Source organism: Eulemur rufifrons, chromosome 2, assembly GCF_041146395.1.
Source record: "Eulemur rufifrons isolate Redbay chromosome 2, OSU_ERuf_1, whole genome shotgun sequence".
In the NCBI taxonomy this organism is placed as follows: domain Eukaryota; kingdom Metazoa; phylum Chordata; class Mammalia; order Primates; family Lemuridae; genus Eulemur; species Eulemur rufifrons.
Window position 1 is genome coordinate 24,645,705 of NC_090984.1, and position 26,911 is coordinate 24,672,615.

Below are 26,911 nucleotides of genomic sequence, written 5' to 3' on the forward strand. Positions count from 1 at the left end.
ACTTTTCTGAATTTTTCATATTTTTATAACAGTGTGTGACTTTATAACCAGAAAGATGAACATTATTTTAAAAAGAATCTTTTCCACATAAAAAGAAAGTCCAGCATCATTCTTCTCATGCATTTGCTTACACAGTAAATCCAAGTTTACAGCGAGCACAAATGAGTTCTGGGATGGTCAGAAACCCAGAAACTAAAGCACAAAAGAATGAGTGGAAGGAACTGGGAATTTTTAGCCTGGAGAGGTGGAAGGGTCCCCAAATGGCCACAGGACAGGGGGAGTTAGCAAAAACACTTAGGTTCAATATAAAAGAAAACCTCCTGACACCTTGAGCCGCACAAGAAAAAGACACAATTGGACACTCAGTGACTTTCTGATAAAGGATTCAGACATCACCACTTCCACCCCCAGCGTCCCCTTGTCACATAAATCCTACTTTTGGCTTTGACAGGTGAACTTGAGCTAGTCCTGGTTTCCCTCCAATACAGGTAACTGGTGGGCTAATAGTTAACTATATACACCTTGGAGCTGTTCTTTGACACCTGACATCTGAGACCCAGGCCACTGGGGAGGGGACAGTGTGTAAGACGTTTTGAGCTAGTAGAAGCAGAAGGGCCTACCGTTTGCCAAGTGTCTATTCTACGCCAGACACTCACAGAACATATGCAAGGCGTGACGGAATTATTCACTTTATTGAGTGTTTCATCATGTAATGACTACATGGAGCGCCCGTGGAATTAAACCAATCTTTTCACACCCACCCCTCAAGCTTGGAACTCCTGGGTCCTCACATAAGGATACGAAGCCCAAAATAACTCATAACCTCTGGGCCTTTTCTCGAAAGTCAGAAATCGGCCTTGGGATTCTGAGCTAGCGATGCGTCTTCTCGTGGTTGTGGGCACCTTAGCAGACCCTGGTCCCTGCCCTCCCCCCGCCGTCACGCTCACCCTTTCGCTCCACTCGGTGAGGAACCAGCTCTTTGCGCAGGGTCCCATGTCGCAGTTCTCAATGTCATTCGGCCGGAGCTTCATGTTGCATTCCTCGTCGTCAACCACGTCCCCGATGTTGCTCACACACTTCACGTCGCGGGTTCTCTGTCCCACTCCACAGGGCACCGAGCACTAAAACATAGCAAGCTTTAGCTCTGAGAAAGACCCGCCAGTATGGCGCCCGCATCCTTTGTTGCCTGCCCCCAAACAGATGACCATGGGGAGGGCCCCTGTGTTGCTGGGTCCCCTGCAATGCATGTAACTACCTGGGGGAGGATCTGAGCCCTAGAAACGTCACAACCCTATTCTCTTAGACCTTCTTAGATGCCTTGCCTACTTTATTCCTCTGGGCCTCAGTGTTTTCATCTATAAAATGGGAGGGCAGGATTGGAAGGAGTTGGCTCTACCAGCAGTTGCCAACTGTCACTCCACCGTGGCACATGGAACACATGAGGTCTCCCACGAGCTCACCCGTAAAGCTGGCTGCGGGTAACGCACACTAGTCTGAACTCTATTGAGCTGTCGGTACATCCTAGGTTTGCAAAAATGGCCATGTAGAACCCCCGGGATGGGTTCCCTCCCGGGGAACTCAGGGTTATCCCATCTCAGGTCTTGGTGGGGGAGGTGGGACAAAGGGGGTGAGTCTTGGACGGGGAGTTCCGGGGTGGGCTGCAGCCTGCATACCGAGGTCCAGTCCGTCCGGATCTGCCACTCGCTGCAGATCTTGAGCTGGCAGGTGCTGGTGGTCTCGGGCTTCTCCAGGTGCTGGCAGCGGTAGGGCTGCACCGTCAGGCTGCGGTTGGCATACACCTGGCGGCACAGAACCTGGCGGTGCTGCATGCCCAGACCGCAGGTCTTGCTGCACTCGGACCACTCCCCGATGTCCCAGCTAGCCAGAAATGAGACATGAGAGTGAGAGACAACGTTCAGTGCACAGAAAGGGAGCGTGGGCCCAAGTCACTGTACATGGAGTCAGGGCAGTTATTACGGGGGACCCTCTCACGAGGGCACTGCTTAACAGTCTGCCTGAGGCTCACCTGACTCTCTGAAGGAAGGTGCGTTTGTTTGACATGGTATTTACCAGAGACTAAGGCTTAGATTCTATAAAAAGTTACACAAAACTGAGAAGGTACAAAAAACTTTTATCTCGTTAAAAAAAAAAATAACCCTAACGGTTAGTTTTATTATTCTGTAGAACATTAACCCATTTTGGAACTAACTTAGAAACCTTATTCCAGCATTCTTTACTCTTCATTAACTATTTCCATATCAGTTCCACATACCCCCCTCTGCCATTAGTTAAATGAGGCGGCAGCTCATGCTCATTTTGCATCAGGGTGAGAATGATATTTTTATTACTCTGAGAACTAGGTTTTGCCTCTTAAGGCCCTTTCCCCCTGTTCTTCTGGATATGTCTGTTCACCCTTCAATGACCAGTTCCAGGCCTCTCTGTGACACTTCTTGACCTCTCCAGGCTGACGTCTTTGTGACTCCCTGTGTCCTCTCTCTGTCCACAGCTCACCTACGACCCCGACTAGCTGGATTCTCAGTCTTTGCTTCCCCCCTTTGGTTTCCTTACCAGGCTAAAACCTAATTGCTCCAATTTTCCAAAGGGTGGGCTTCCTGGGAGGGTGCTGACTTGCTAAAGGCTGTCAGCTCCTGAGTTCATCTGAGAGACAGGCGTGCTTGCTAAAAGACCAATCCACGCACAGTCCGAGTCTCGTGTTCCTAAGTCAGATTTAGACTGATTTAAAAATTACATCTGCTACGAAGGTCCTATGGACAAGCAACGGGAAATGACCCGGTAATAAGTGACCTAAACAGAGAGGTCGTCTTACAAGGCGGGGCACGGGAAGATGTTGCAGGGCTCCTCCTCGGGGGTCGGCTTCATGCTGGAGTCACAGTAGCTCTCAGGAACCTCCTCGTGAGTGTTTCTGTGCACGCAGCGAAAAATAGGGTACTGCGCTCCTGCAACGACAGGACAACGTCTGAGGGACAGCCTCGCTCGGGAGAGCTGGGCTACGGGTGGGGTGCACGGATTCGGGTGCTGATGCAGAGAAGGCGCAGACACAGTGAGGACAGTTCACACACATGCCTGCATTCGGGGTTCACGTACCCCCATCTTGCACAGGCTTTGCCGGGAACTGTGAGTGTGCCAATAAGAGTCAGACGCAGTTCCTGCCGCCAAAGGAATCGATCCTGTATTTGTGAACACGGTCTGAGTATGTTCAAAGGCAGAGAAAACAACTTCATCACAGTTCAAGGTAAAAGAGAGATCGCTAGGCAGGGAAGTGATTATAAAATGAACACAAATACAGCTTTCCTAGGGTTCTCTGGAGGCATCAGAAAGCAAATGTTTCAGAGGGGTCCAGCTTCACCCCTGCAGAAAGGGCTGGGTTTGGGCAGGTGTGTGCACTGATGTTTTGGAGGGAGGGGCGCGCAGGTTGCTACAATGGAATAAAAGAGCCTGCCTGACAAACTGGCCGCTATGCCAGGTACAGGTAAGAGATGGTTAGGTTGGGGAGAGAAGTAAGAAGAGTAAGAAAGGGCAAAAGAGCAGCTGCCATCCCTCGCCTGGAGAGCGTTTTACACGTCCCTCGAACACAGTCCTGACCCAGCGGCACGTCAGTGATCTGAGTCTGTGTCTGCTCCCGCAGACAGTGAGCCAGTTCCTGCTCATCTCTGCAGCCCCAGCACCTAGCAGAGCCGCAGGTGCTCAAGAAGAGTTTGCTGAATGAATATTTATCAGAGATCTAATAGGTGTTTTTATTACTTTGCTTAAAAATATCCTAACTGCTTCAGTTTTTTTCTATTTTAAATACACAACTGAGTTTCATTGACTTAATAAGGATACATCTATTTTGGATAAAAAGCCAGAACTTTCTAAGCAGAATTTCTAGCTCTAAATAAATTTAAAAACAAAACAACCCTCGCCTCCAAAAAACCAATCCCTAAAACCAAAAAACCCCCAGACCAGTTCAATGCTCCCCTCCTCTTTCTGCTGCCACCTGGTGGCAGCACTGAGGCATTACTAAAGGACATTAAAGAGTGAGAAACGTAACCCACCGAACCTGCCCTCTGAGCCAACCATCTGAAGATGCTTCTTCACAAATAACTGTCCTCCCCGCAGTAGAGGCCAATGAGCAAGTCCTGCTGGGAAGAACACTCTAAGTTATTCTACAGTGCCGTCTCATCTGTTGCTAATCGGCCAGGCATTTATATTTTCTGAACCTCCATCGCCCTACAACAAAGGACCACTTCTAACATAAACGTCTTAATATTTCATCAGCCATGAAAGTGTTTCAACGCTTCTTCAAGCTGACCTTGCACGACACGCCAAGCCAGAGGTATGGCGAGAAACTTGACAGTCTGTAAGACAGTTTTGAATCTGAAACGATCATTTGTTTAAATGATTCTGGCAGTAAAAATTTACCGTGTAGCTATAACTCGAGACTATTATTTAAAATAACGTTCCAATTAAGCATAATTATTGGCTGAGTGAGAGGCAGTACTAACCGTAAAATTAATGGGAGGCAAAAACTTTTGTGGAATTGAATTTTGTGCAGCTACATCTCTGCTTCCATTAAACAGAAGAGATTTTAAATTCAATTCAACAAACATGAAGCACATTGTGCTGAGTTATAAAGATGAATGAGACCCTGTTCATAGCTTGCAGTGTAGCCAACTGGGACGCGGCCATTAAGGGATTGAGTAAAGATCTTATTTAGCCTATTCCTTTCCCTCCAGACCATGTGGGTTTAACTTTTCCACTCATAATTTTATGGATTGGAAAGGAAAAGTAACTACCCCAACCACTAGGCATTCACATGAAGAGGAAATCGAATGTTTTTAGCTAAAAGGGTACAGGCTACCATAGGAATGCCCTGTGCCTTGGGACGATGGGCTGTTTGGGGCTGTCTGGCACACGGCCACTGCCTGCCTTTCCTCACTACGTTAGTGCCTTTAGGTACAGTGTCCACGGTCAGCGCCATGGCAATGAACTCAGCGGCTCTGTCTTTGCGATGGTGAGAAACTGCTCCGTCTACAATCCTTGACTCCAGTGACTGCAATGGTTTCTTTCTTTGCGTCAGTTTTCATATCTGCAGAAAGAGAGACTGTCACTCAAAATGGCACCTGTGATTCGGGTATTCCTCTAATTGCTAGCAAGCAGGAACGGGGTGCTGAGGTCGGGTGCGGGCTGGGCCCCAGGCAGCAGGACAAGTCTGGGTCAGCTCGGGTGGCTCGTATGTGGGCATGTGGATCTAAATGGAAGCGTGTTATGTTGGGGGAGGGAACTGTACCACAGCAGACAATAAATGAGGCGAGTCAGTGAGTTCAGGGGCTAGTGTCGAGGTCCGTGAGACATTATGGAGCAGCAGACAAAATAAGGAGCAAGAAAAAATTAAATCACTCTAAACTTGGAACTCCAGGAAGCAAGTGAACCAAGACAAAAGCTTGACAGTGGTCTGGTCAATGACTATGTCGCGTGTGGGCCACTCTTGGATGCCAGCAACGGGGCCCTGTCCTGACATGGTGATATCAGGATGCTGAAAGCATTTACAAAAAGGGGAGTTGGAATGCAAGAGGCATAGAACTGTGTGGTATGGTTGGCTCCACCAGCAAGGCCTCGAGAAAAGTCTGGGAGAGGGTTTGTGTGAGATCACAAGGAGGGTGGACTTGGGCTGTGCTAAACAAGTTGGTGCCGGCAGGCTTGGCATTTCTCGGTCACGGCACACTTGTCGCTGCTGCTGATGGCCCGGGGATGAGCTCCACGTCTGTGCACCCACATTGCCGCACCTGTCCTGCATGTCTGGTGCCATCACTGCCTGGCAGCCAAACTTAGAGGGAGCGAAGGAGAGGCACCCAGGGGCTGCTGCCATGTGTCACATGGAAGAAAAAGGAAGTCGGGATGCCTAGAGAAGGGAGGGAGTGGGGAACAATACATCCCTGGTTTTGTCTGATTTCCAAGGTACCTTGTAAGCATCTCTTGGGCCTGAGAACCAGTGCTGTTTGCTAACGTAAAGAAAGGATGGACGTGTCATCTCAGACATTTTGAGTGGCAGATGCCGTGTGTGTGTACATGCCCACGTGGGTACGTACAGGTTAAATATGAAAAACAGAGACTGTGCATGCGAAATCCCACACCTGACAGTCTCTGTAAGAGAGTCTATACATGTGTGTGTGTCCACAATGCAAAGGAGAGATGCTATCTCACACAATTAAACAATATTACATGGAAATCTAGAGAAAAAGATAGTTCAGTTTTGAATATATAAATCCACATTCTTTATGCTATGTTGATAGAACACGGGTAAAGGCAGTGGACTTGTAGATCTAGGATATAATAAAGATGTAAAAACTACCATTATGGCTTTTCTAATAGCTCACACATTCCACGTTTGAAATGTGCTAATGGTATATTTATTTATTCAGGAAACACAGGAGCACCTACTGTGCGCTTGTATTATGCCAGGTGCAGAGGCTGCAAAGTGGGAATGCATAGCAACGGCCACGCCAAGCAGGGCCGGGACAGGAATGTGTCCCAAATTGCTGTGAGGTCCCAAGGACCTACGTGTGTGAGCAGGAGTTTGCTGGCCAGATGCCAGCGCATAGGGAGAGTGGGAGGTTTTCACCTCTGTGTGGGTCACGCAGCCTGGGGTGGGCTGGCGGTGACATAACCAGCACCTTTGGATATGGGTCTCTCCGTCAGAGGCCTGTTGAATGACCACCTGCATGAGAAAGTGGTGTCTGTCCAGCGAGCGCAGGACGGTGGGGGCAGCGTGAAGGACAAGCCAGCAAGTGGCACAGGCGTTTGTCCTTATCTCGTTATGTCCACAATCCAAGACCTTATGGGACTCTGGATAGGGTGGAAGAGAATCTTCTAGACATGCCACCCTTGATAGAAAACCACCCGAGGACAATTTGCATCCTTTTTATAACTTTCCCTGTTTTCACCTAGTTCTGAGTGTATATGGTTCTTTTAATGGGCATCACCCCACTGCCTGCTGGTAGAACATTTCAGTAATAGTACATTTGATCTTGGCTTCTTGTATCAATTATACTGAATACTGTTTGCCCCTATAATGTCACGGACAGATTCTCACTAAAATGATTTTGGTCTTAATGCAGAATTATTTCTAGCTTTCTGCCTCTGTCAAGACACATTTTAAAGGCATTTAATTTTTTCCTCATAAAGCTTATAAAACAAGTTGGTCCAACGAATCCCCAGTCTACATTCTTTGCACAGGTATTAAGTATGAGCACAATAAAACCTCTGTAAATGAACTTTACAGTTACAAAGTCATTACGGCGTTTGAGGAGGTTCCAGGCAGGAAGAGCTGCAGCCCCCAAGAAGAACCAAAGACCTAAATTCTATTCTCAAGGGCAACTAAGCCAATGCTCTTATGAAAAAGATAAAAGCTTTAGAGGCTATTGGGAGAGATTTTTCTGTGTGCTAGTTTTGTCAAAGATTCCAAACTTTGTACTCTTAGATAGAAGCCTCTGGAAGAAAAGAAAAAAAAAAAAATCCCCAAACCGATGCTCTGGAGTATAGCAACAGCTTCCCGGTTTGCAGACTCCTGGGGGATGCAGCCTTTCTGTTTCCATAGTAACCTCCCCCCAAAGAACAGCTGTTTCAGGGGATCCAATAGGACTTTACTGCAAACAGGAGGCCATGACCATACATACGAGGAAATGGTAATGACACAGTTCGCAGATGTGTCCTTGCAATGAGGATCTAGGTCATCTCGAAACAGAAGCAGCACCAGTTTCCAACCCAGGTGCTGAATATCAGATGAGGGGTTTCTGGACGCCACATTCCACATCTATCTTAACTTTTGAGTTTTCAAGGAAACGAGACCCTGGGTCCCCTTCAAAGTCCTGATGTGACCCCTTTACACACAGCCATGCTTTGCTGTGGGCCTAGCAAAAGCCTGCTTTCCTTAAGTTCCACCTGAACTCCACCTTTCTCCCAAATCCTACAACTCTATCTTTTCTTTTGTTTGGAGAGATGCCCCCTGCTTCCTCTAGCATGTGGTGTCCCTTGTTGCAAGGAGTCAATAAACCTTTCTTGGGCCACAGGTGTGGCCCTGGTAGTCCTCGCTGATTGGGTCAGGATAACAGATGCACCCAGGGCTAAGATTTCACCGGGAGAGTATGGAAGGGGCTCGTGAGTGTTGCCGAGTGCCAAAGCTAGCTAACTAACACTCCAAGCCTCAAAAGTATGTTTTCTTCTGAAATCCTTAGATTTGAGCATGAGTTTCAACAGGCATTTGTGTTAAGTCTTCCACAAACCTGACATGTACATCAACTTTTAGATCTTAAAGTATGTGAGCATGTTCTGTGAGAATTAATGAACCTATGTGTGCAGGAAAGGGTTAACTCAGAAGGCCTGTGTTGCTCAAACCCTGCACATTGCAAAGAAAGGCCTGTCTTCAGGATGGGCCCTTGCCTAGCTCCTGGAAAATAACCTCTGAGCCCTTGGCATATTCTGCCTGATAACAGTGTTTTCCTACGCCTGAGGTCTTGGGCCATGCTGTATTGGACTGACAAGATAGTTTATGCTAACAATGTGATTTATGGTGAAGGCCTGTTTGTGTATGCCTAAGGCCCCGGGGCCATGTCGGATCAGTTTGGCCTCTGGGGTGGTAAAGGTTGAGTAGCTAACGGCAATCAGGCGGGCCCTGCACGCTTACCTGCCTGACCCTCAATAAAAACCCTGGACCCCAAAGCTTGAGTGAGCACCTGTGGGTGGCAGCCCTTGGCACGTGTTGTCACAAGGCACGGGTGAGAGAATTAAGTGCATCCCTGTTGGCTCCACTGAGGAGCTGGTGCCTAGTTTCTCCTGGACTTTGCCCACATGCCTTTTCCCTTGGCTAAGTCTCATCTGTATCCTTTTACTGGAATCAATTGTAACCACGGGCATCCTTCTAGATGCAAATCCTTCTAGAGTGGCCTCGGGGAGCCCCAGCTCAACACGTCACACCAGTGAGCATCTCGCAGACGGGGCGTGGAGGTGGAGGTTTGCCACGTTCCTTGTTTGGGGTTCTGCAGGGACCCTCCCATCTCACACGGGCTCACCTTTCCCACAGGTTGTGGAGCATTCTGTCGTCCCCAGCTGCTTCCAGTTGTGGTCCCGGCTTCGCCGTGGCGGGTGTGGCGCTGGTGGCACCAAGTTGTCTGGTCGATGGGGAGACAGTCTATCCGGGTGCCTGACGGGGAAGGTCTGCGCCGCCTCACGGGTGAATATTTCTGGTGCCTTCCCATGCGAGCCTTCCTTCTCCTCATTCCTCTCCTTCTCTTCTCTCTCTTCCGGGCCCCTCCCTTCTGTCACCAGTTGGCCATTGAAGGGCTCCCCTAGGAGAGGCAAGTGCACGCACACACTGAAGCAAGGTCACTTTGGACACTGAGTTGAAAAGAGGAAATTGCTTCACTATCAGAAATGAGGTAGTATGAGATCATGTCCGATTCACAGCACGTAAGCACATCTACTTAAAATAAACAGACACTACTTTCCATAATATTCACAACTCTATTAAATATAAATAAAGAAAGATGAACATCCTAGAAGGAAAAGTAGGCAAAGGCCATAGAGAGAGAGAGTTCACATAAAAAGAAATATAGCCACGAATCATACAAAAAAGTTCCACTTCACTCTAAAATAATTAAAGAACCACATATGAAAAGAAGGACGACAGCTCTATTTACCTAAAAATACAGATTAGAAGGTTTTATATCCCTGAACTCTTGTCGAAGGTGCAGGAGAGCCTGAAAATAGATGCAAGTTTCAGAGGGCAGTTTGGTACCATCTAACTCAAATTTCAAATGCACATACACTTGGACTTGGGATTCAGCTTCTAGGACATTTGTCATATAATATTCTAATTCTTTTACATAAAGCTGTACATACAAGTATGGCTATTAAAGTATTATTTGAAATAGCAAAACAGTACAATAGACTTAAATGTTCATCAACAGTTCTGGTTTAAAATACATCATGCTACAACTACGAAATGATACCATGTGATTTTTTTTTTAAAAAAGAATGCAGCAAATGTATGTTTTGACAAGGAGCTATGACTCTGAATGTTGTTTGGTCAGAGAAAAAAGCATAACACACACACCCCCCCCACCAGATGTGGCAGGTCACTTTTTGAGATATGAACTTGTGTTTGATTTTCTGTCTTTGTTCTTCCTCCTCTTCCAGTCTGAAAGAGTAGCCAAGTTCTTAGATGTTCTTGCCTTGGTTTTTCGTTGCAGGACAGAAAGCAAAAACTGGTTGAAGTCAACAGCTGTCTCTTCCCAGAGTACAAGCCCAGGCTCTCAGTAAGGGTAAAGTGGATGTCCCCAAGGCCCCAGCCTGGGGGAAGGAGGAAGGAAAAGTAGAGTATGTTGAGAGAGAGAGAGAGAGAGAGAGAGAGAGGGAGAGAAAGGTGTTTCAAGGAGGAGGAGAGGTAGGAGTCTGAGGTCTTGGGTTTCTTGAGCACCGTGGACCTTATGTGCACCAGGCATTGCTCAGGAGGCCACTCCTGGAGTGGGTCTGGGGGGCCTGGCTTCCAGCCTCCCCCAGCATCCTGTGTCCCCGTGTAGGTTGGAAGGAGTAGAGCTGAGTCCTAATCTGAAGGTCTCACGAGGCCACTCCTGCAGGCACCTCAGAGGCACCGGTGTGGACAGACCAGCAGAGGGGTCTATACCAGGAGTGGGGAACCTGCGGCCTTGAGGCCATATGTGGCCTGCTAGGTCCTTAAAATGTGGCCTTTGACTGCATCCAAATGTTACAGAGCACATCCTTTTATTAAAAGGGGTGCAGCAGAGGAAGATGAACCTTTTCTTGCCTTCTTTGGTGCTTAAAAAAAGAACAATCCTGAAATCAGAAGGACTGCTGTGGCCCATCTAAGACTCTGGGATCCTGACTCATACCTGGAGTGGGTGTGTGGAACCCCCACATTGACTGCAACTGATTTTTCTTCCAGTTTTAAAGAAGGTTGAATTTAAATTGACTAATGGAAATTAATGATATGCAGTATTTCTTGTATGCTTGAGATTATAGATGAAGATTGAGATTGGCTGCAGACATGTCTGTCTATGTATAGAAAAGGACAGGTAGAACCACACCAAATTACTAAGACAGATTCCCTCTAGGAAAGGGATGGGGTTGGGGACTGTGGCTTTTTTTGTTTTTTAATGGACTTCATTTTATTTTTTTTATTTATTCTTTCTTTCTTTCTTTTTTGTAGACAGAGTCTCGCTCTTTAGCCCTGGCTAGAGTGCCGTGGCATCAGCCTAGCTCACAGCAACCTCAAACTCCTGGGCTCAAGCAATCCTCCTGCCTCAGCCTCCCAAGTAGCTGGGACTACAGGTACACGCCACCATGCCCGGCTAATTTTTTCTATATATATTTTTAGTTCTCCAGATAATTTCTTTCTATTTTTTTAGTAGAGACGGGGTCTCGCTCTTGCTCAGGCTGGTCTCGAACTCCTGACCTCGAGCGATCCTCCCGCCTCGGCCTCCCAGAGTGCTAGGATTACAGGCGTGAGCCACCTCGCCCGGCCTGGACTTAATTTTTTTTTAAGAGTAGTTTTAGGTTCATAGCAAAACTGAGTGGGAAGCAGTGTTCCCATATACCTCCCACTCCCCGACAGGCACAGGGTCCCTCACTGCCAACATCCGGCACCAGTGTGGTACATGTGTCACGACTGCTGGCCCTACACTGACGCATCATCATCCCCCAGAGTCCACAGTTTATAGCAGGGTTCACACTTGGTGATGCACATCCTGTGAGTTTGGACAAAGGCACAACAACAGGCCTCCACCAGTGTAGTCCCACACCGCCCTGAACATCCTCTGTGCTCCACTCCATGCTCCTTCGTGCTCCTCCCTCTCTCCTCCCTCACGCCCACTGATCCTTTTCCTGTCTCCATAGCTCTGACTTTTCTAGAATGTCATACAGTTGGAGTCAAAAAATATGCAGCCTTTCAGGTTGGCTTCTCTCACCTAGTAACATGCATTTAAGTTTCCTCTAGGTCTTTTTCGTGGCTTGAAAGCTCATGTATTTTTAGCCCTGAATAATCCATGGTCTGGATTTACCACAGTTTATCCATTCTCCTGCTGAAGGAAATCTTGGTTGCTTCCAAGTTTTTATAATTATGGGGCAGTTGCTTTTGATTTCATATGTTTCTATTTTGATTATTGTTCAAGCATATACTACTTTAATACAAAACAAGGAGGCAATTTCTAGAGTTACAATAGAACACAGTTAAAACTGTTAATTTTAGGGCTTTCTTCACCATTTTACCACTGCTTTCTTAGTTGGCTAATTACAATGCTTCATGGTTTAAAATATTATATGCAAACTGGGCCAATAGACTCAAGACAGGCATATTGATATAAATGAGACTGTCCAAAGTGTTATTGGCCAAAACACTTTTAAGTCTTCAGTATGGTGTATGTGCTCACCACTCTGCTAGGATGGACATAGAATTTATTCAACCTCTCCCCACCCCACCTCCCCAAACCACCGTTGAATGTGTTTTCTTTCTATTTTGTAGACTGGGACTGTGTTCAGAGAGGTTACAGACTTGCCTGAAGGCACACAGCAAGAGAGTGGCAGATCTGGATTCAAACTCTGGCCTCCTGCCTCCAATGACACGGAGGAGGAAGCCTGGTTCATGATGCCCCTTTTCACCAACTTCCTACAGCTGACCTCTCCCGGTCCTGCCCTGTGCCAGGCAGCGAAGCCCAGGCCCCCTGTGCTACCCATCAGCTGAGACCCATTAGGCTTGTTAGCATCATCATCATCCTATTTGATTTCAAATGGTCTGTCCAGATTGTCCCTGTAAGTCAGCAACAGATCCCAGAAATCCCAATATTTCGCCATCAGACTTGGTTTCTCAGACTGCGTATTGCTCCTGGAAATGGCATAAAAATTCTTTGTTGAGCTGATTGTGTGGACTTGGAGTTTGGACAACACCCCCAGCCCGCGTGCTGGGCACACACCAGGCTGTTTTCTCTAGGCAGCCAGACGGTTCCCTCAACCTGTGCAATCAATCAGATGACCTGGTTTTCCAATCCAAAGCCCAGAGGAGGATGGATGGGCCAGTCTGGCATCTGTCCCCTCACTTCCTAGGACAGGCATCCACCAGGCAATCTCTAGGCAGCATAACAAGCACAGGGTAGTCACACAGGATGGGTTGAGGTGTGGGACCCGAACAAGCCACTCAATCTCCCCAAACTTTCATTTCCTGACTCTTAAGATGAGGCCAATAATAGTAAGCGCCTCCCTCTGTTGTGGGAATTCAGAGAGTGAATCGATGTAAAGTGCTCACACAGTGTCTGGCACGCAGCAAGGACTCGGGGCATGCGAGCTATTACTATCGTTAGTATTTCCACAGACCTTCCTGTTCTAAAGAAGGAAAAGACGGCCTGCATTTGGGTGGTGGGCTCCATCGTCATCTGGTATCAAAATATCTGCAGAGCCACAGAGCTGCTCCGCGGCCAGTGCCAGCCAAGTGGGAGCTGCCTGCTCTGTGTGTACGCAGAGCCCACCGGGAAGACCCAGCACGGATTGTTAGGTGTGAACTCGATACTCTTGTCTTATAGGTCAAAGTATTATTAACAGAAGCATAAGGGGACAAGGGAAAAGACACAGAGTAGGCAGGTAATGGCCACCCAAAGATGTCCACATCCCAATCCCTGGAACCAGTGCATATGTTACCTTTTATAGTGAAAGGGGCTTTGTAGATGTGATTAAGTTCAGAATTTTGAGATGGGGATATTACCCTGGATTATCTGGGTGGGCCCAATATAATCTTGAGACTCCTTATAAAGGAAAAGGAGAGGAGGATGGGAGTTAGAGGAGACGTGATGTTGGAAGAGAGAGATCTGAAGGTGCCGCCCTGCCGGCTGGGAAGGTGGAGGGTGGGGCCAGGAACCAAGGAATGCCGGTGGCCCCTAGGAGCTGCAAAAGGCAGGGAGATGAGTCCTCCCCTAGGGCCTCCAGACGGAGCGTGGCCCCGCTGCCACCTTGATTTTGGCCCAGTGAAACCCATGTCAGACTTCTAACCTCCAGAACCGTAACATAATAAATGCGTGCCGTCTTAGGCCACTAAGTTTGAGGGAATTTGCTCAGTAGGAGTAGGGAACTAATGGAAAGCATTTCAAAATGTTGACCTGGAAAGGCAGATCCAGGATGTTCGCTTCATTTTTGAATCAAGTGAATGAAACGGTCTTCTCAGCGAAGGCTCAGAGGGTGAAGGATGCTCCGCTAGGCTTACCCGCTTTGAAATACGTGTCCACAGGTTTTCTGTGTTGACTGAGAACAGAGGTGAGAGGCACAGGAAGAAGGGAGAGTGGGCTTTAAAAGCAAATGACCCAGAGTGTTTGGCAGCAGAACAAGGGATCTTACCTGGTCTCCTGTGGGGCGGCACCTGTGGGCTGATGGCGTTGTTCCCCATGATGACGTACTCGTAGTGGACTCCTGGGTTAGGCTGCTGGTGTATCATCTGACGACACAAAAGTCAAGGTTACCGCCCTCCGCACACATGCACATCCCCTTTCCCGCTGGCTGGGGTTGCAACGGCATACGTTGCACTATCGATAAATGACTGGGTTGATTCACATCTAAGTCATATTAGTGAACCTGTGACAGATGAAGTGACGTTATTTCCGATGGTTTTTTGTCATTTGCTTTTGAAGAATGAAGAACTTAGTCTTTGAGAAAATCAGAAGAGAACGAGGCTAAGAGTTAACATTTTATAAATTCCAAATAGGAAGATGGAGCAATGGTGGCTGACTCTCTCTGCTGGTTCCCAACCACCCTATACCACGGCTTAGATTTCGCTCAGTGCTCTGAAAATGTCCAAAATACGTGAATACATTTGCGCTGCGGGAGAACGTGTCTGAACACTAGGTGGCGAGACAGGGTCATGCAAAGGAGGCTGAGACTTTGGCAGAGCCACTCCCGGATCCTGTAGGGTCCTTCAAAGTTCTCACCTGGCCAGCAAGCCCGGCTCAAGGTCTGCCCCAGCCCTCTCCCTCCTGTTGGCTCTCTGGGTCCCACCCCCACCTCACCAGAACCACAAAGAGATGGGGACAGGAAAACAGGTATAAGGGAAGTAAGTCATATTTTTTCAGGAACCTGCAACAAAAACAGGTCAGCGACAGGAAGCTGCCTAGGGCTGTGAAAGCCAGTAGTCTGGGATGAAAACACGATATATACATGAGCATGGCGCAGCAGAATAGATTCCTCCCTCTGGGCTTTGGAGCACAAAGTCCTTCCTGCCCAGGGCTTCCCTGGTGGGAAGCAGGATGGTGGGGAAACAGCAGGAGGACAAGAATTTCCAGCGTAAATAGGAGCCGAGCAAGGAGACACGGTCATGTTTTGATATTTCTGTCTCTACTGCTGTATAAAGTGGCCCTCCCCCTGACCCGCCGAGTAACCTATAGCAAGTCCCTGAACCCCACGGTTTTTGATTTCTTCATCTGGAGAAGGAGGAGGTGGGAATCACTGCCAGTCTCGCAGGTCCCTTCTAGCTACCAGCATCTCCGAGTCACTCCTGCAGGGGTAGGTCCTGTCTATTCTTGGCACTTACGCCACAATGTCTCGCCCACTCCCTCCTTGTGAAATGGGTCTTGGTTCTACAAATCACCCAAAGGAAGGCAGACGTGACAACCACTGGGCTCCCCACTCCCAGAAACCAGTACCGACCGAACCATCAGTGTTACGGGAACATGGTGGTGAGCACAGAACCCCCAGGGACACAGTTGTGTGACCTCAGGTTCCTGCTGTCTACCCCTCATCCCCTCACTCCCCTTTTCAGACAATCTGCGTTCGCTATGAGGCTGGAAATCCTCCCTCACTGTCGGCGTGAGTATTCGGCCAGTGCAAACCTTGACCTGTTTATGAAAAATTGTTGGCTTCCGTTCCTAGACCACCCACGGCAGGCCTTTAACAACCTGGGTTTTTACCACTGATGCCATTTGAAATTTACCCAGAGTCAACCAACCAACTGGACAGGCCAAAAAAATATCCAGAATTAACTACAATGAGGCTTGCTTTGTAATTTCAAGTCCACTAGGCCCAAGAGGAAAGGATGTAGAACTTTATAGGTGGAGGAGTAATGACAACACAATGTTTCTAAAACTCGGACACAGCAAATACCATGTTGACTAGCATGGCTTTGGGGACCATAGGAGTATGTATATTGATGGGTGAGCTCATTCTTTTTATCCTAACATTATTTCAAGTTTTTATATATTTGTTTATTTATTTTTTACAGAGACATTCAGGTTTCATCAAGCTTTTATTTCTTGTTATCTTTTATTTCCTGATATTTTAAGAAAACTGGATTCTAGTGGTTTCTTCTAAAAATAAGTGCCATTTTAAACTCTTGAGCCACTTAATATTTTAGTTTCATATAAAGTAAATTAAGGTTCTGTCTTCTGTGCAGCAGGGAGCTTCTCTTATAGCAAAGCTCTCTATTGTTATTCAGGGCTTTCTTGTTTCATGTGGACACTCTGGAGCTCTCCCCTCTTCATGTGCTTGAGTTTGGAGAGCCCTGGGAGCCGGGAGCAGTCCTGTCTTGCTTTGGGCATTTGCTTTCTTTTGCCATAAAAGGTAAACATGCCAAATTAGCATTATGAGGAAAGTGCCTGGCGCTCATGAAATAAAGGATTTGTTTTGCCTCTGATTTGGTTCAACAAGTAAAATTGGTTTTACTGGGTCCATAAACTCTGAGGGTAATAAGCATCTGGTAGGGTTTAAGGTTTCTCTGAGCTAGATACACTCAGAGGTGAATGGCAAGGATGAATGCCAAGCGTTTAAGGGGCACCCCAAACAAGCTGTGATCAAAGGATATTGTTGAGCATGGGCAAAGGTTTGTGGTGTGTTTGTTCTAAGTGTGTTCCTTAGAAGCAACAAGGTACAAAATCCATAGAACAGTCCAGAAACATCCAAACTCACATAGACATCCAAGATCTCATTGGTGGGACCTTCGGCCAAAAAGGACTCTCCGGCAGTGCTCGAAATCTCATTTGGACGCTTGTAGGTGAACATCGTCCCTCCGCCCTCATATTTTCCAGGACGATCGATCGCCCAGTTCCCATTGATGATGGAGCGGCCAGAACGACTCCGCAAGGCTGTCGAGAAAAATGAGACAGTTCCTCGGGTAAGCCCAGGGTGCGCACAAGAAACTGAATGGACTCCCCCTGTCGATGGCTTCTTCGTTCCTCCAGGTTTCTGTTAGGATCCACTATGGGGCACCATTAGCCATCTAGGTCCCATCCCTTTGGGCCTGATCACTTCTTTAGCACACTGTAATCCCCGCCATCACTTGGGCTTGTATAGAAGTGAACAGTGGGGTGTTTTGGAGAAAAGGATGTGGACATTGGGAAGGAAAGGACAAAGTTAGAGGAGAAAGACAAAAAGGGGGAAGGGCAATGAATTTACGTCATATACCATTATCTAGGTGAGAGTTTGCACGTTGGCAGCCCACGAGCTGATTTTGGCCCATAGATGAGTTTAGTTTGGCTTTTGGAGTGTTTTTTTTTTTTTAAATAATTGAGCCCAAATTTAAGAATTAAAAGATTTCACATAAAAAATTTAGAATTCTAGCTTCTCTTGTAAACCACTTATTAACATTGGCTCCACATTCCCCCATAGCAGCAATCGACTGGAGTTCAGAACCGCCTCTTTTGGATGGAGCCTACATCCTCTGATTTGCCCCAGTCCCCACCACGCCCTATTACTCCCCAATGCTGAGGCTAAGTCTCAGCTTATTACTCATTTATTTATGAGTATGGGTGATTTATCTCATGTATCATGCATACATTGTTCTTTTTCTCATAGGATAGAATTTTTCTTATAATGCTCTCTACTTGTGTGTCTACTAAAAGTGGCCAAGCTAAACATAGACCAAGAGGGTCACATGATTTTCTTCTATGTCTGGTGAGCTTCATTCATTTTTGTTACCTTCCTGACTTCTTGTGGGCCTTTGAGGCTATGAGCTGTGGGAGACACTCCCACATGGACGGTCACATTTAATCCTCACAATGTTGCTGAGGAGATATTATGACTCCACTTTTCACAGAGTGGTTCAGAGATGTGAAGGAACTTGTTCAAATCCATGAGGACTTGTTGCTTCAAGTTCAAGTCCATGAGTGACAGGGCTATAATTTGGAGTCTGCTCTCAGGAGGGAGATAAGAAAGGAGAGGAGGGGCAAGGAACAAGATGTCAGGGTTAAAGGGAGAAGAAAAGGGAAGTATCTGAGAATAGAATTTCTTCAGCCACCTTTGGCACCTGGCGGACCTCAAGCCAATGGCAGGTTGGGTTTAGAGAAGATCCTGTTTTAAGTGCCAGGTGGCCCTGTGATGGCCACAGGCTCTTTGTACCTACACTTTACAGAATTCCTAAATTTAACTTTTTATGATTTATGGTGGAAAAACGTTTACATAAACAAAAGTAGTGAGAACAGACCCATCACCCCACTTTAACAATTGTCAACTTGTGGCTTATTCTGTTTCACTCTGCACATCCCAGACCCCAGTTTATCCTTAAACTTTTTGGTAGGTGTCACTAAAATATAAGGACTCTTTTTCTTAAAGCTATTTTCAGTAGTGCTTCTTCTTCTTTTTTTTTTTTTGAGACACAGTCTCGCTTTGTTGCCCAGGCTAGAGTGAGTGCCGTGGCATCAGCCTAGCTCACAGCAACCTCAAACTCCTGGGCTCAAGTGATCCTCCTGCCTCAGCCTCCTGAGTAGCTGGGACTACAGGCATGCGCCACCATGCCCGGCTAATTTTTTCTATATATATTTTTAGTTGTCCAGCTAACTTCTTTCTATTTTTAGTAGAGACGAGGTCTCGCTCTTGCTCAGATTGGTCTCGAACTCCTGACCTCGAGCGATCCTCCTGCCTCGGCCTCCCAGAGTGCTAGGATTACAGGTGTGAGCCACCGTGCCAGGCTAGTAGTGCTTCTTAAACAACAGGCCTTCCCAGACACCAGGCCTGCGGAGTCAGAGCTGTACCGGCAGGCAGAAGAGCCTCTAAACCCGAGACAGCCTTCTGTGCAGATGCCGTGGCTGCCAGGGGAGCACAGGGTGGGACTCGGAATGCCAGGTTATAAAATCAATTCAGCATAGGGAGTGGCAGAGAGGCGCCAAGGTTGGAGACTGAGGAAGAACAGGTTTGGGGCTGTTCTTTATCCTTTATCAAGAACTATACTTCTTGAGAGTGGTCCATACTGTGTCTCGCTATGTTGCTCAGGCTGGTCTTAAACTCCTGGCCTCAAGTGATCCTCCCACCTTGGCCTCCCCAAGTGCTAGGATTACAGGTGTGAGCCACCATGGCCAGCCCCAAATCCTATTCATTGTTTTGATGTCAGCTTCCCCAGGGCAGTCTCTTCTCCCCTGCCCCCACCCCCGGCCGCCCAGTCCGGGCCTGTCTGTTCCCTGCCATGCTGTAAGAGATGCTAGAGCCTTTCCTTCAAGGCATTTAACTCAGTTAGTAATACACCCATGGAGAGAATTATTTGATTAATGTTGTCTCCTAGCACACTGTAAGCTCCAAAAGGGGAAAGACAGTGGTGTTTCCTCTGTAATAGCTCGAGGGCCCGGCATGGTGCTCACCACATAGTAGGAACTTAATATATACATAGTAGGAAAAGGCAAACAGCTCAAAAGAAAGGCAAAGAATGATAAACAGGCCATTTACACAAAACCAAGTACAGATATTCCGTAAGCAAAGGAAAAGGTGTTCTGCTTTACTTATAATTTAAGCAATGCAAATCAAAACCACAATGAGGTAATTTTGACCCCCAGGATTGGTAAACATTTAAGAAAATTTAATATTGCCAGCACTGCCAGGTGTGTGAGCAAGTAAGTACCCATAACATTAGGAATGTCAACTGACTCAGCCCTATTGGAGGACAATTTGATTACATTGTTAAAATTTTAAATGCCCAGACACTTTGACCCAAGAATTCTACTTGTAGGAAATTACTTGAGGGATATACTTTTACAGGCACACAAAAGTGTTTGTAACAAGGAGATTCTCTGTAGATTTTTTTTAAATAGAAAAAAAACAAAACCCCCACAAATGTCCATCAGTAGAGGACTGCTAACACTGATATCCACACAATGGAATACCAAGTAGCCCTAAAAAGAATGACATAGGTCTGCGCGCGCTCGTGTGTGTGTGTGTGTGTGTGTGTGTGTGTGTGTATGGAAAGAATTCCAGTACACATTTCTGAATGAAGCAAAAATGCAGAATAGTATGTTTGGCATGATCCTATTTGTGTATATCTTTTAATAAAAGCATATACATAAAATGTGTACGTAAAATATTTAGAGAAGGACAGTCATAAAACTGTGCCCAAATAGTTATAAGTATTCAAAGGAGATTTGGAATCAGAATAAATCAAATGTTCTAATGTTTTAAAGAGTAAGAATTAGCCCTCCATGGGCACAGGAACTGGGGCTTACATTGGGACAGGAGATGAGAAGGGAGACATACATTTTCTATTCTATATCTTTTTACAACTATTTAAAATTTGTTTTGCCACATGCACGCATAACCTTCTTTGAAGCTTAAGCATTTTAGTTACTATAAAGGACACAGTACAAGCAGAAATATTCCTGAAGGATACAGTTATTTTCCCTTTTTTACAGCTTCTTAAAATCCCATTCACAGCATCGAAAGCTCAAAATCGAGGTAGGTTCTGGCTACGATTTTATTGCTTTTAATAGCAAGACTGCAGAAGAGGTTATTATCTGGAAACCAAAAAGTATATTAAAGAACCATTTGCAATACTACAGAGGAGAAAGCTACAAAGGCCTCCCTAGGCGATAAAAAATTGGGACCCTGAATCTTTTAAACATTTACTGCTATTACTTACATGTCCCCTCTAAAGGTTTGGATGAATCTTCAACCCTACAATAGCAAAGAATTTTTAAAAAGCCATGTCACGTTTTTAGCAAACGTGGTCCTGATTCCATATGTCCACGGGTTGGCTTCTGAAACAGCTCCAAAACGAGCCCCCACCTGGTCTTGCAGATTGAAAACAGCTGTAGCTACAATTTATGCGCCTATAAGTAGTTCCAGGGCTCGCCGTGGTGTCCAGAACCACCTCACAAAAAGGTGCAGGTGGCTCACGGCCCTTGCTAGAGGGTGTTCACTGAAGGTCAAGCTATGGTAAGGTTCAAAGGGTAACCTCACAGCTATGTCACTCCGAGGAGCACTTCACTCTCATTTGACATTCGGGTTTTATTCCAGTTTCAGTTGTCAGTGCTGGGCATATGTTTTTGGCCTAAACTATCGGTACCAACAATGCCCTTCTCCAGGGTTCATATAAGAATAGCAAGCCCTGATTCTCGAGCACTTTATCTCACAATCTTTTTTTTTTTTTTAATTTATTTTGATTGAATTTATTTATTTATTTATTTATTTTTATCTCAGCTTATTGTGGGGGTACAAAAGTTCAGGTTATATATATTGCCCATGTACCGCCCATCCCCCCGAGTCAGAGATTCAAGCGTGTGCATTCCCCAGACAGTGCCCATTGCACTCATCATGTAGTTATACCCCCATCCCCTCCCTCCACCCCATCCCCCGAGTCATAACATTCAAACGTGATCATTCCCCAGACGGTGTGCAACGCGCTCATCATGTAGGTATACACCCATCCCCTCCCCCCATCCCCCACCTCAGTCTGATACCCAATTGGTGTCATTCCCAAATGTGCATTTAGGTGATGATCAGGGAAACCAATTTGCTGGTGAGTACATGTGGTGCTTGTTTTTCCATTCTTGGGATACTTCACTTAATAGAATGGGTTCCAACTCTCTCCAGGAGAACAAAAGGGATTCTATATCACCGTTATTTCTTATAGCTGTATCTCACAATCTTAATGCTCATTGTTGGTGATGACTGAATCACTTGTTCCCAAAACCAAATAAAGAAGGTGGTTTCCTTACAGCAAACAGATCACTGTGATCTACAGGTCTGTTTCTTCCTTTGAAAAATGAAGGGTAAGTTCTTCCTAAAAACAATATCCCAAGCTTCTTAATGTTTCAGCAGTTCTTAGAAGTTATTGGGGAAGTAGAGCAAGAGACTCAAGGTCAAAGTGGTCAGACATCACAGGCGTCCGTTACACGGCCAGCTGGAGGGCTGGATCCTGGGTTCTTTGCCATTTTCAGTCTAGTCTATGAGTTTCCACCGAAGCCCACCCAAGGGGCGTGAACCCAAGGGAGGCTGAGAATGTGTTAGCTCATCTGGATACCCGGAAAATGCAATACAACTATTCACCTCATACTGTACCACCTTGGAGAGGTCTGTGAATTCCATCTTTATTTTCACCAACCTTCAACTGAAATTCAGCATTTCCTTTTGTTATGAATGTGACTTTGTCACCAATAGAAATCATATATGTATCCATATGACATTACAGATGTCATCAATATTTTGAAATATTATTTAAAAACTCATCACTATTTTGAAATTAGGATAATTATTAGACCCTCTAGGAGATCTCCTAGTTTAATGTTAAAGAAGCAAATTGTAAATTTATTTTTTTATTTTTATTTTTATTTTTTTTCACTTTGACACTTCTTGCTTTATTTTTATTGAGAAGATACATCCTCAATCTTTCAAACACATGTTTTGGCTTGTGACTATCTTTTAAATTTTTTTTACAGTAAATTTTGTGAAACCATGGATAAGTCAAAGATTCATGTTATTTTCAAATATGAGTTCCACTGTAGAAACTCAAAATATCAACAGCTCAAAATATCAACTAAGTGTTTGGGAAGGATGTGGCCAAAGAACACACACAAATTGATGGCTTGAGAAGTTCTGTTCTAGTGATTTTAATCTTGAAAATGAGCCACGTGGGTAACCTGAGACCAAGGTGAATAATGATGAGCTGAAAGCTGTAGTGGAAGCAAATCCATCTCAATCTACAAGTGAATTAGCAGCAAGGTTTGATGTTACTATTCCAACAATAGTGGACCATTTGAAACAAATCAGCAAGGTAAAGAAGCTGGATAGCTGGGTACCACATAAAATAAAGGAGGCTCAGAAGAGAAATTGTCTCGAAGCTTGCCTTTCTTTGCTGTTGCAACATAAAGGTGAACCATTTCTACACTGTATTGTTACGTGTGATGAAAAATGGATTCTTTTTGACAATCACAAGTATTTGGCACAATGGTTGGATAAAGATGAAGTGCTTAAACCCAGTCCAAAACTGAATATTCATCAAAAAAACTAATTGTGTCTGTTTGGTGGTCCAGCGCTGGTATTATCCACTTCAGCTTCCTGAAACGTGATCAATTGATTGCAGCAGATGTCTACTGCAACCAATTGGAGGAAATGATGAGAATGCTTGTGATTAAGCAGCCAAGATTGGTCCATACACAGGCCAATCCTCTTGCAAGACAATGTTTGACCATATGTCACACAACCAATGCTGCTCAAACTACAGGGGCTGGACTTGGAAACGCTCTGTCATACACTATATTCACCAGAACTTGTGCCAACTGACTACCACTTCTTCCAGGCTTTGGACCACTCCTTGCAAGGAAAAATATTCCATTCTCAACAAGCTGTGGAAAACACCTTTCATGATTTCATCTCCACTCACTGTCCAGGCTTCTTTGTTGCTGGAATAAATGAACTACCGTTAAGATGGCAAAACTGTGTTGATAGTTTAGGCACATACTTTGATTAATTGTACTGCTTTTTGTTTGAGACATGATAAACTATACTTTTGATTCAAAACTGGACATTTCATATTTAATGACCTAACATAATTCCACACAAGTTTCATCTCTACCAAAATAGTAACAGTGGGCAATGGGTTTAATGTTTTTTTTTTTATTTTTAAAAAATATTTTGATAATTGCATTTCAATATAACTGGTTTCCTTTATACTCTTCTGTATTTTATTTTATGAGTTTAAAGCATCGTTCTGAGAAGGTGTCTGCAGGCTACCAAGGAGCCTTGCTTATATCTGGATATTCCTGTTTCAGCAACCTAATGGCAAAACTGTCCTTTCCTTCGGACCCAAATGGTAAACACATGTGGTGAATGCACAAAAATTCTGTTTAAAAAAAAAACCAAAACAAAGCAAACATTTCTTCTTAGGTAGACCAGGTCCAGTCTGATATAATGTTCAAATTATGGTTCCTGTTAAACAAGTACACACACACATCTCACGGTAATTTCTCAGTCAGATGCACTTTGGCATGTCGAGTTTGGATATAAATGAACCTGTGTGATTTCCTAAAACGTTACATAACACATTTGGACTGAAAATCAGAGGAAGAAGGTTGGCTTTCTCTTTGGCACTATATAATCTCAGGTTGTGAGGGGTTTCAGTAAAGGGAAATGCCAAGGCTTTGTTCTTATTTCATTGCTAAATTACAGGTAAGTATGGCTAATTCTCCTCCTTTAGAACATGAGAACATTTGATTTATTCTGACTCCAAATTTCCTTTGAATACTTATAACTTTAAATAAAGTTTGTGTGTCTTTAAGCCTTAAATAATGTTTTTGAAATAGAGCCCATCTATGGTTCATGTAAGAAAATAAACTGGGCAAAAAAGCATTGGGAGGCTGCAAAGGTGAGACACAGCCCATGACTTTGGGAGCTCTGAGTCCACTGGAGCGGTTGGACACACGCCAAGGCAAAGTGCATTGGGAAGCTGGTAAGATTTCCATGGGACGCAGAGGATCTCGGAGAGGGGGTGGCATTTGGGCAAGGATCTGCAGGGTGAGGAATGGTTCACCAGACAGAGGACAGGGAAAAGGGCATTGGGGACAGAGAACAGCATGGACAAAGGCAGAGGCAGGAAGGGCGTGACCTTGGAGGCATGAAGAAGGGGAGTCTTGGGGTGCCAGGGGTTGTGTGGAGTGTGAGAGCCCCTGGAGATGATGTTGGATGGGAAGACCTCAGGCAGACCGTGAAGGCTTGATTGTGGGCACTGGGGAGCCAAGAGATGTTTTTGATCAGGACAGTGACAGGTGAGATCTGGTTTCAGGAGCTAACACTGGCTGCTGAACAGCAAGATGGGTAGCATCTGAAGTCCGAAGTTCATTCACACCACAAACAGTTCCCGAGTACCTACCATCCTCTCCCCGCCCATGGACAGCACCAGCTCTGCACCTGTGGCCGTCTCAGGCCACACTCTCCTCTTCAGGCTGTGCTGTCCCCTTGCCACAAGTAGGGAAGGACTATGTCTGCCCTTTAGAAGGAATTCTAGGAGGCTAATTCCACCAGCGGGTCTCATCATAGCTCGGTTAATCTAGAGAGAAACCTGGTATCTTTCTCATCTCAAATGAGTTGCTTCCTAACCCCCTCCTTAAAAAAAAAAATCCTATTCTTCCAATGCTCAGATTCCAGTTTTGGCAATCATCTTTGACTCTTCCCCCTCTCTCTTCCTCCCTAGCCAATCATGCGGCAGGCATAGCACCTCCTCCTTTAAGCTGCTGCTGCAATCGGTCTCCCTCCCTTTCCTCTCCTGCCAAGTCACCTCTCACGTCCAAGGTCTCCTGGCCTCATACCTGGACCACAGCAGAAGCCTGACCCTGGATGTCCCTGCATGCTACCCTAGATGAATATTCCTGAAATACCCCTTTCCTCTTGTCTCTGCCCCCACATTTCCATGTCTAAAGGATAAAGTCCACCCTCCTCTGATTCACGGTCAATGTCTTGTGTGATTTGACCCTATCTTCAACCACCTTACATGGCCCCCTTGTCTTCATTCAATCAAGTATGGAAAACGTTGGTAATGTGTGTCTCTGCTTGTTAAAAAATCCGACTGTGATTTTTCGTAGGGCAGGAGCCCTGTCTTATTTAATACCTGACCAAGAGACACTCAATAGATGTTGTCAGGTCATGCTGGCGTCCACCCCCTCATCCTGGCGGTCTTGTTCAATTGCTAGTTATTTAGTGGCCTCTTCACTGCTCCTTGGTCTCACATGCTGTTACCTCCTGATTCTAACCTCTTACCACTAATCGTAGTGGCTATGCCCTGTTCTTTGAGGCTTAATCAATTGCTGTTGTGATTTTTTTTTTAACTATCCTAAATGCTGTGTCTCAGTTCCACAAGGTTTTTTTAACCTCAAGATCAGAAAGCTGAATTAATCAAACTTTTCATCTCATAGGCACTTTTGTTGTACAAGGTCTACCTCTCTTGTTTTTTAATTTTATTTTTTCTTTTGTACTAGATTTCCACCATTATCAGTCCCTGCGCATCCCAATAAGTACTACCTACACAAACGTGATACAGATATGTAATTTACATACATGTTACTGTTTTTTCTATGTTTTTAAGCTCCACATTTGTTGCTGTAATATCCATCTAGATAATTGTTTTCTAATTGCTGTATAGTATTCCATGGCATACACCTGCCTCAGTTTACTTGTCCAATCCCCTAGGCCTGTGGGGACTGGTTTTAAAATTTCTTTTTATGGTCCATGGTGTTAGCAAAGAGCTGATATTTAGTGATGACTCGTTGGGTGTTTGTTACAAAATACCAGAAGCCAAGAAGACTCATTTTCAAAAACAGCAACCCCATCAACAGCAAGAGGCAAAATATTAATCAGAGCCCACATATGTATATGAAATGCAGCAGCATGTGCCAAAGAATGTATTCTCCTCCTGGCCCAGGCAGGGAAAATTGGAGCTGTCTAAAAAACCACATCAGAAGTGGGATTAGAATTCAGCTTTTCCGGCCAGGCACTCAGGCCTGTAATCCTAACACTTTGGGAGGCTGAGGCAGGAAGATTACTTGCGGCCAGGAGTTCAAGACCAGCCTGAGCAAGAGCGAGACCCCATCTCTACAAAAAATAGAAAAATTAGCCGGGTGTGGTGGTGCACACCTGTAGTCCCAGCTACTCGGGAGGCTGAGGCAGGAAAGTCACCGAGCTCAAG

General features: G+C 45.6%; 1 protein-coding gene across 1 annotated transcript in view; it reads right to left on the reverse strand.

The window, feature by feature from the left end:
• THSD4 (thrombospondin type 1 domain containing 4) overlaps positions 1-26,911 on the reverse strand; it is a 197,434-nt gene that overhangs the window by 15,290 nt on the left and 155,233 nt on the right. Inside the window, exons 3-8 of the mRNA XM_069458125.1 lie at positions 16,948-17,123; positions 14,392-14,488; positions 9,069-9,344; positions 2,828-2,957; positions 1,674-1,878; positions 948-1,121 (exon numbers count right to left, since the gene is read on the reverse strand). Of these exons, the coding sequence (XP_069314226.1) occupies positions 948-1,121; positions 1,674-1,878; positions 2,828-2,957; positions 9,069-9,344; positions 14,392-14,488; positions 16,948-17,123 (1,058 nt within the window). The remainder of the gene's footprint in view (positions 1-947; positions 1,122-1,673; positions 1,879-2,827; positions 2,958-9,068; positions 9,345-14,391; positions 14,489-16,947; positions 17,124-26,911) is intronic.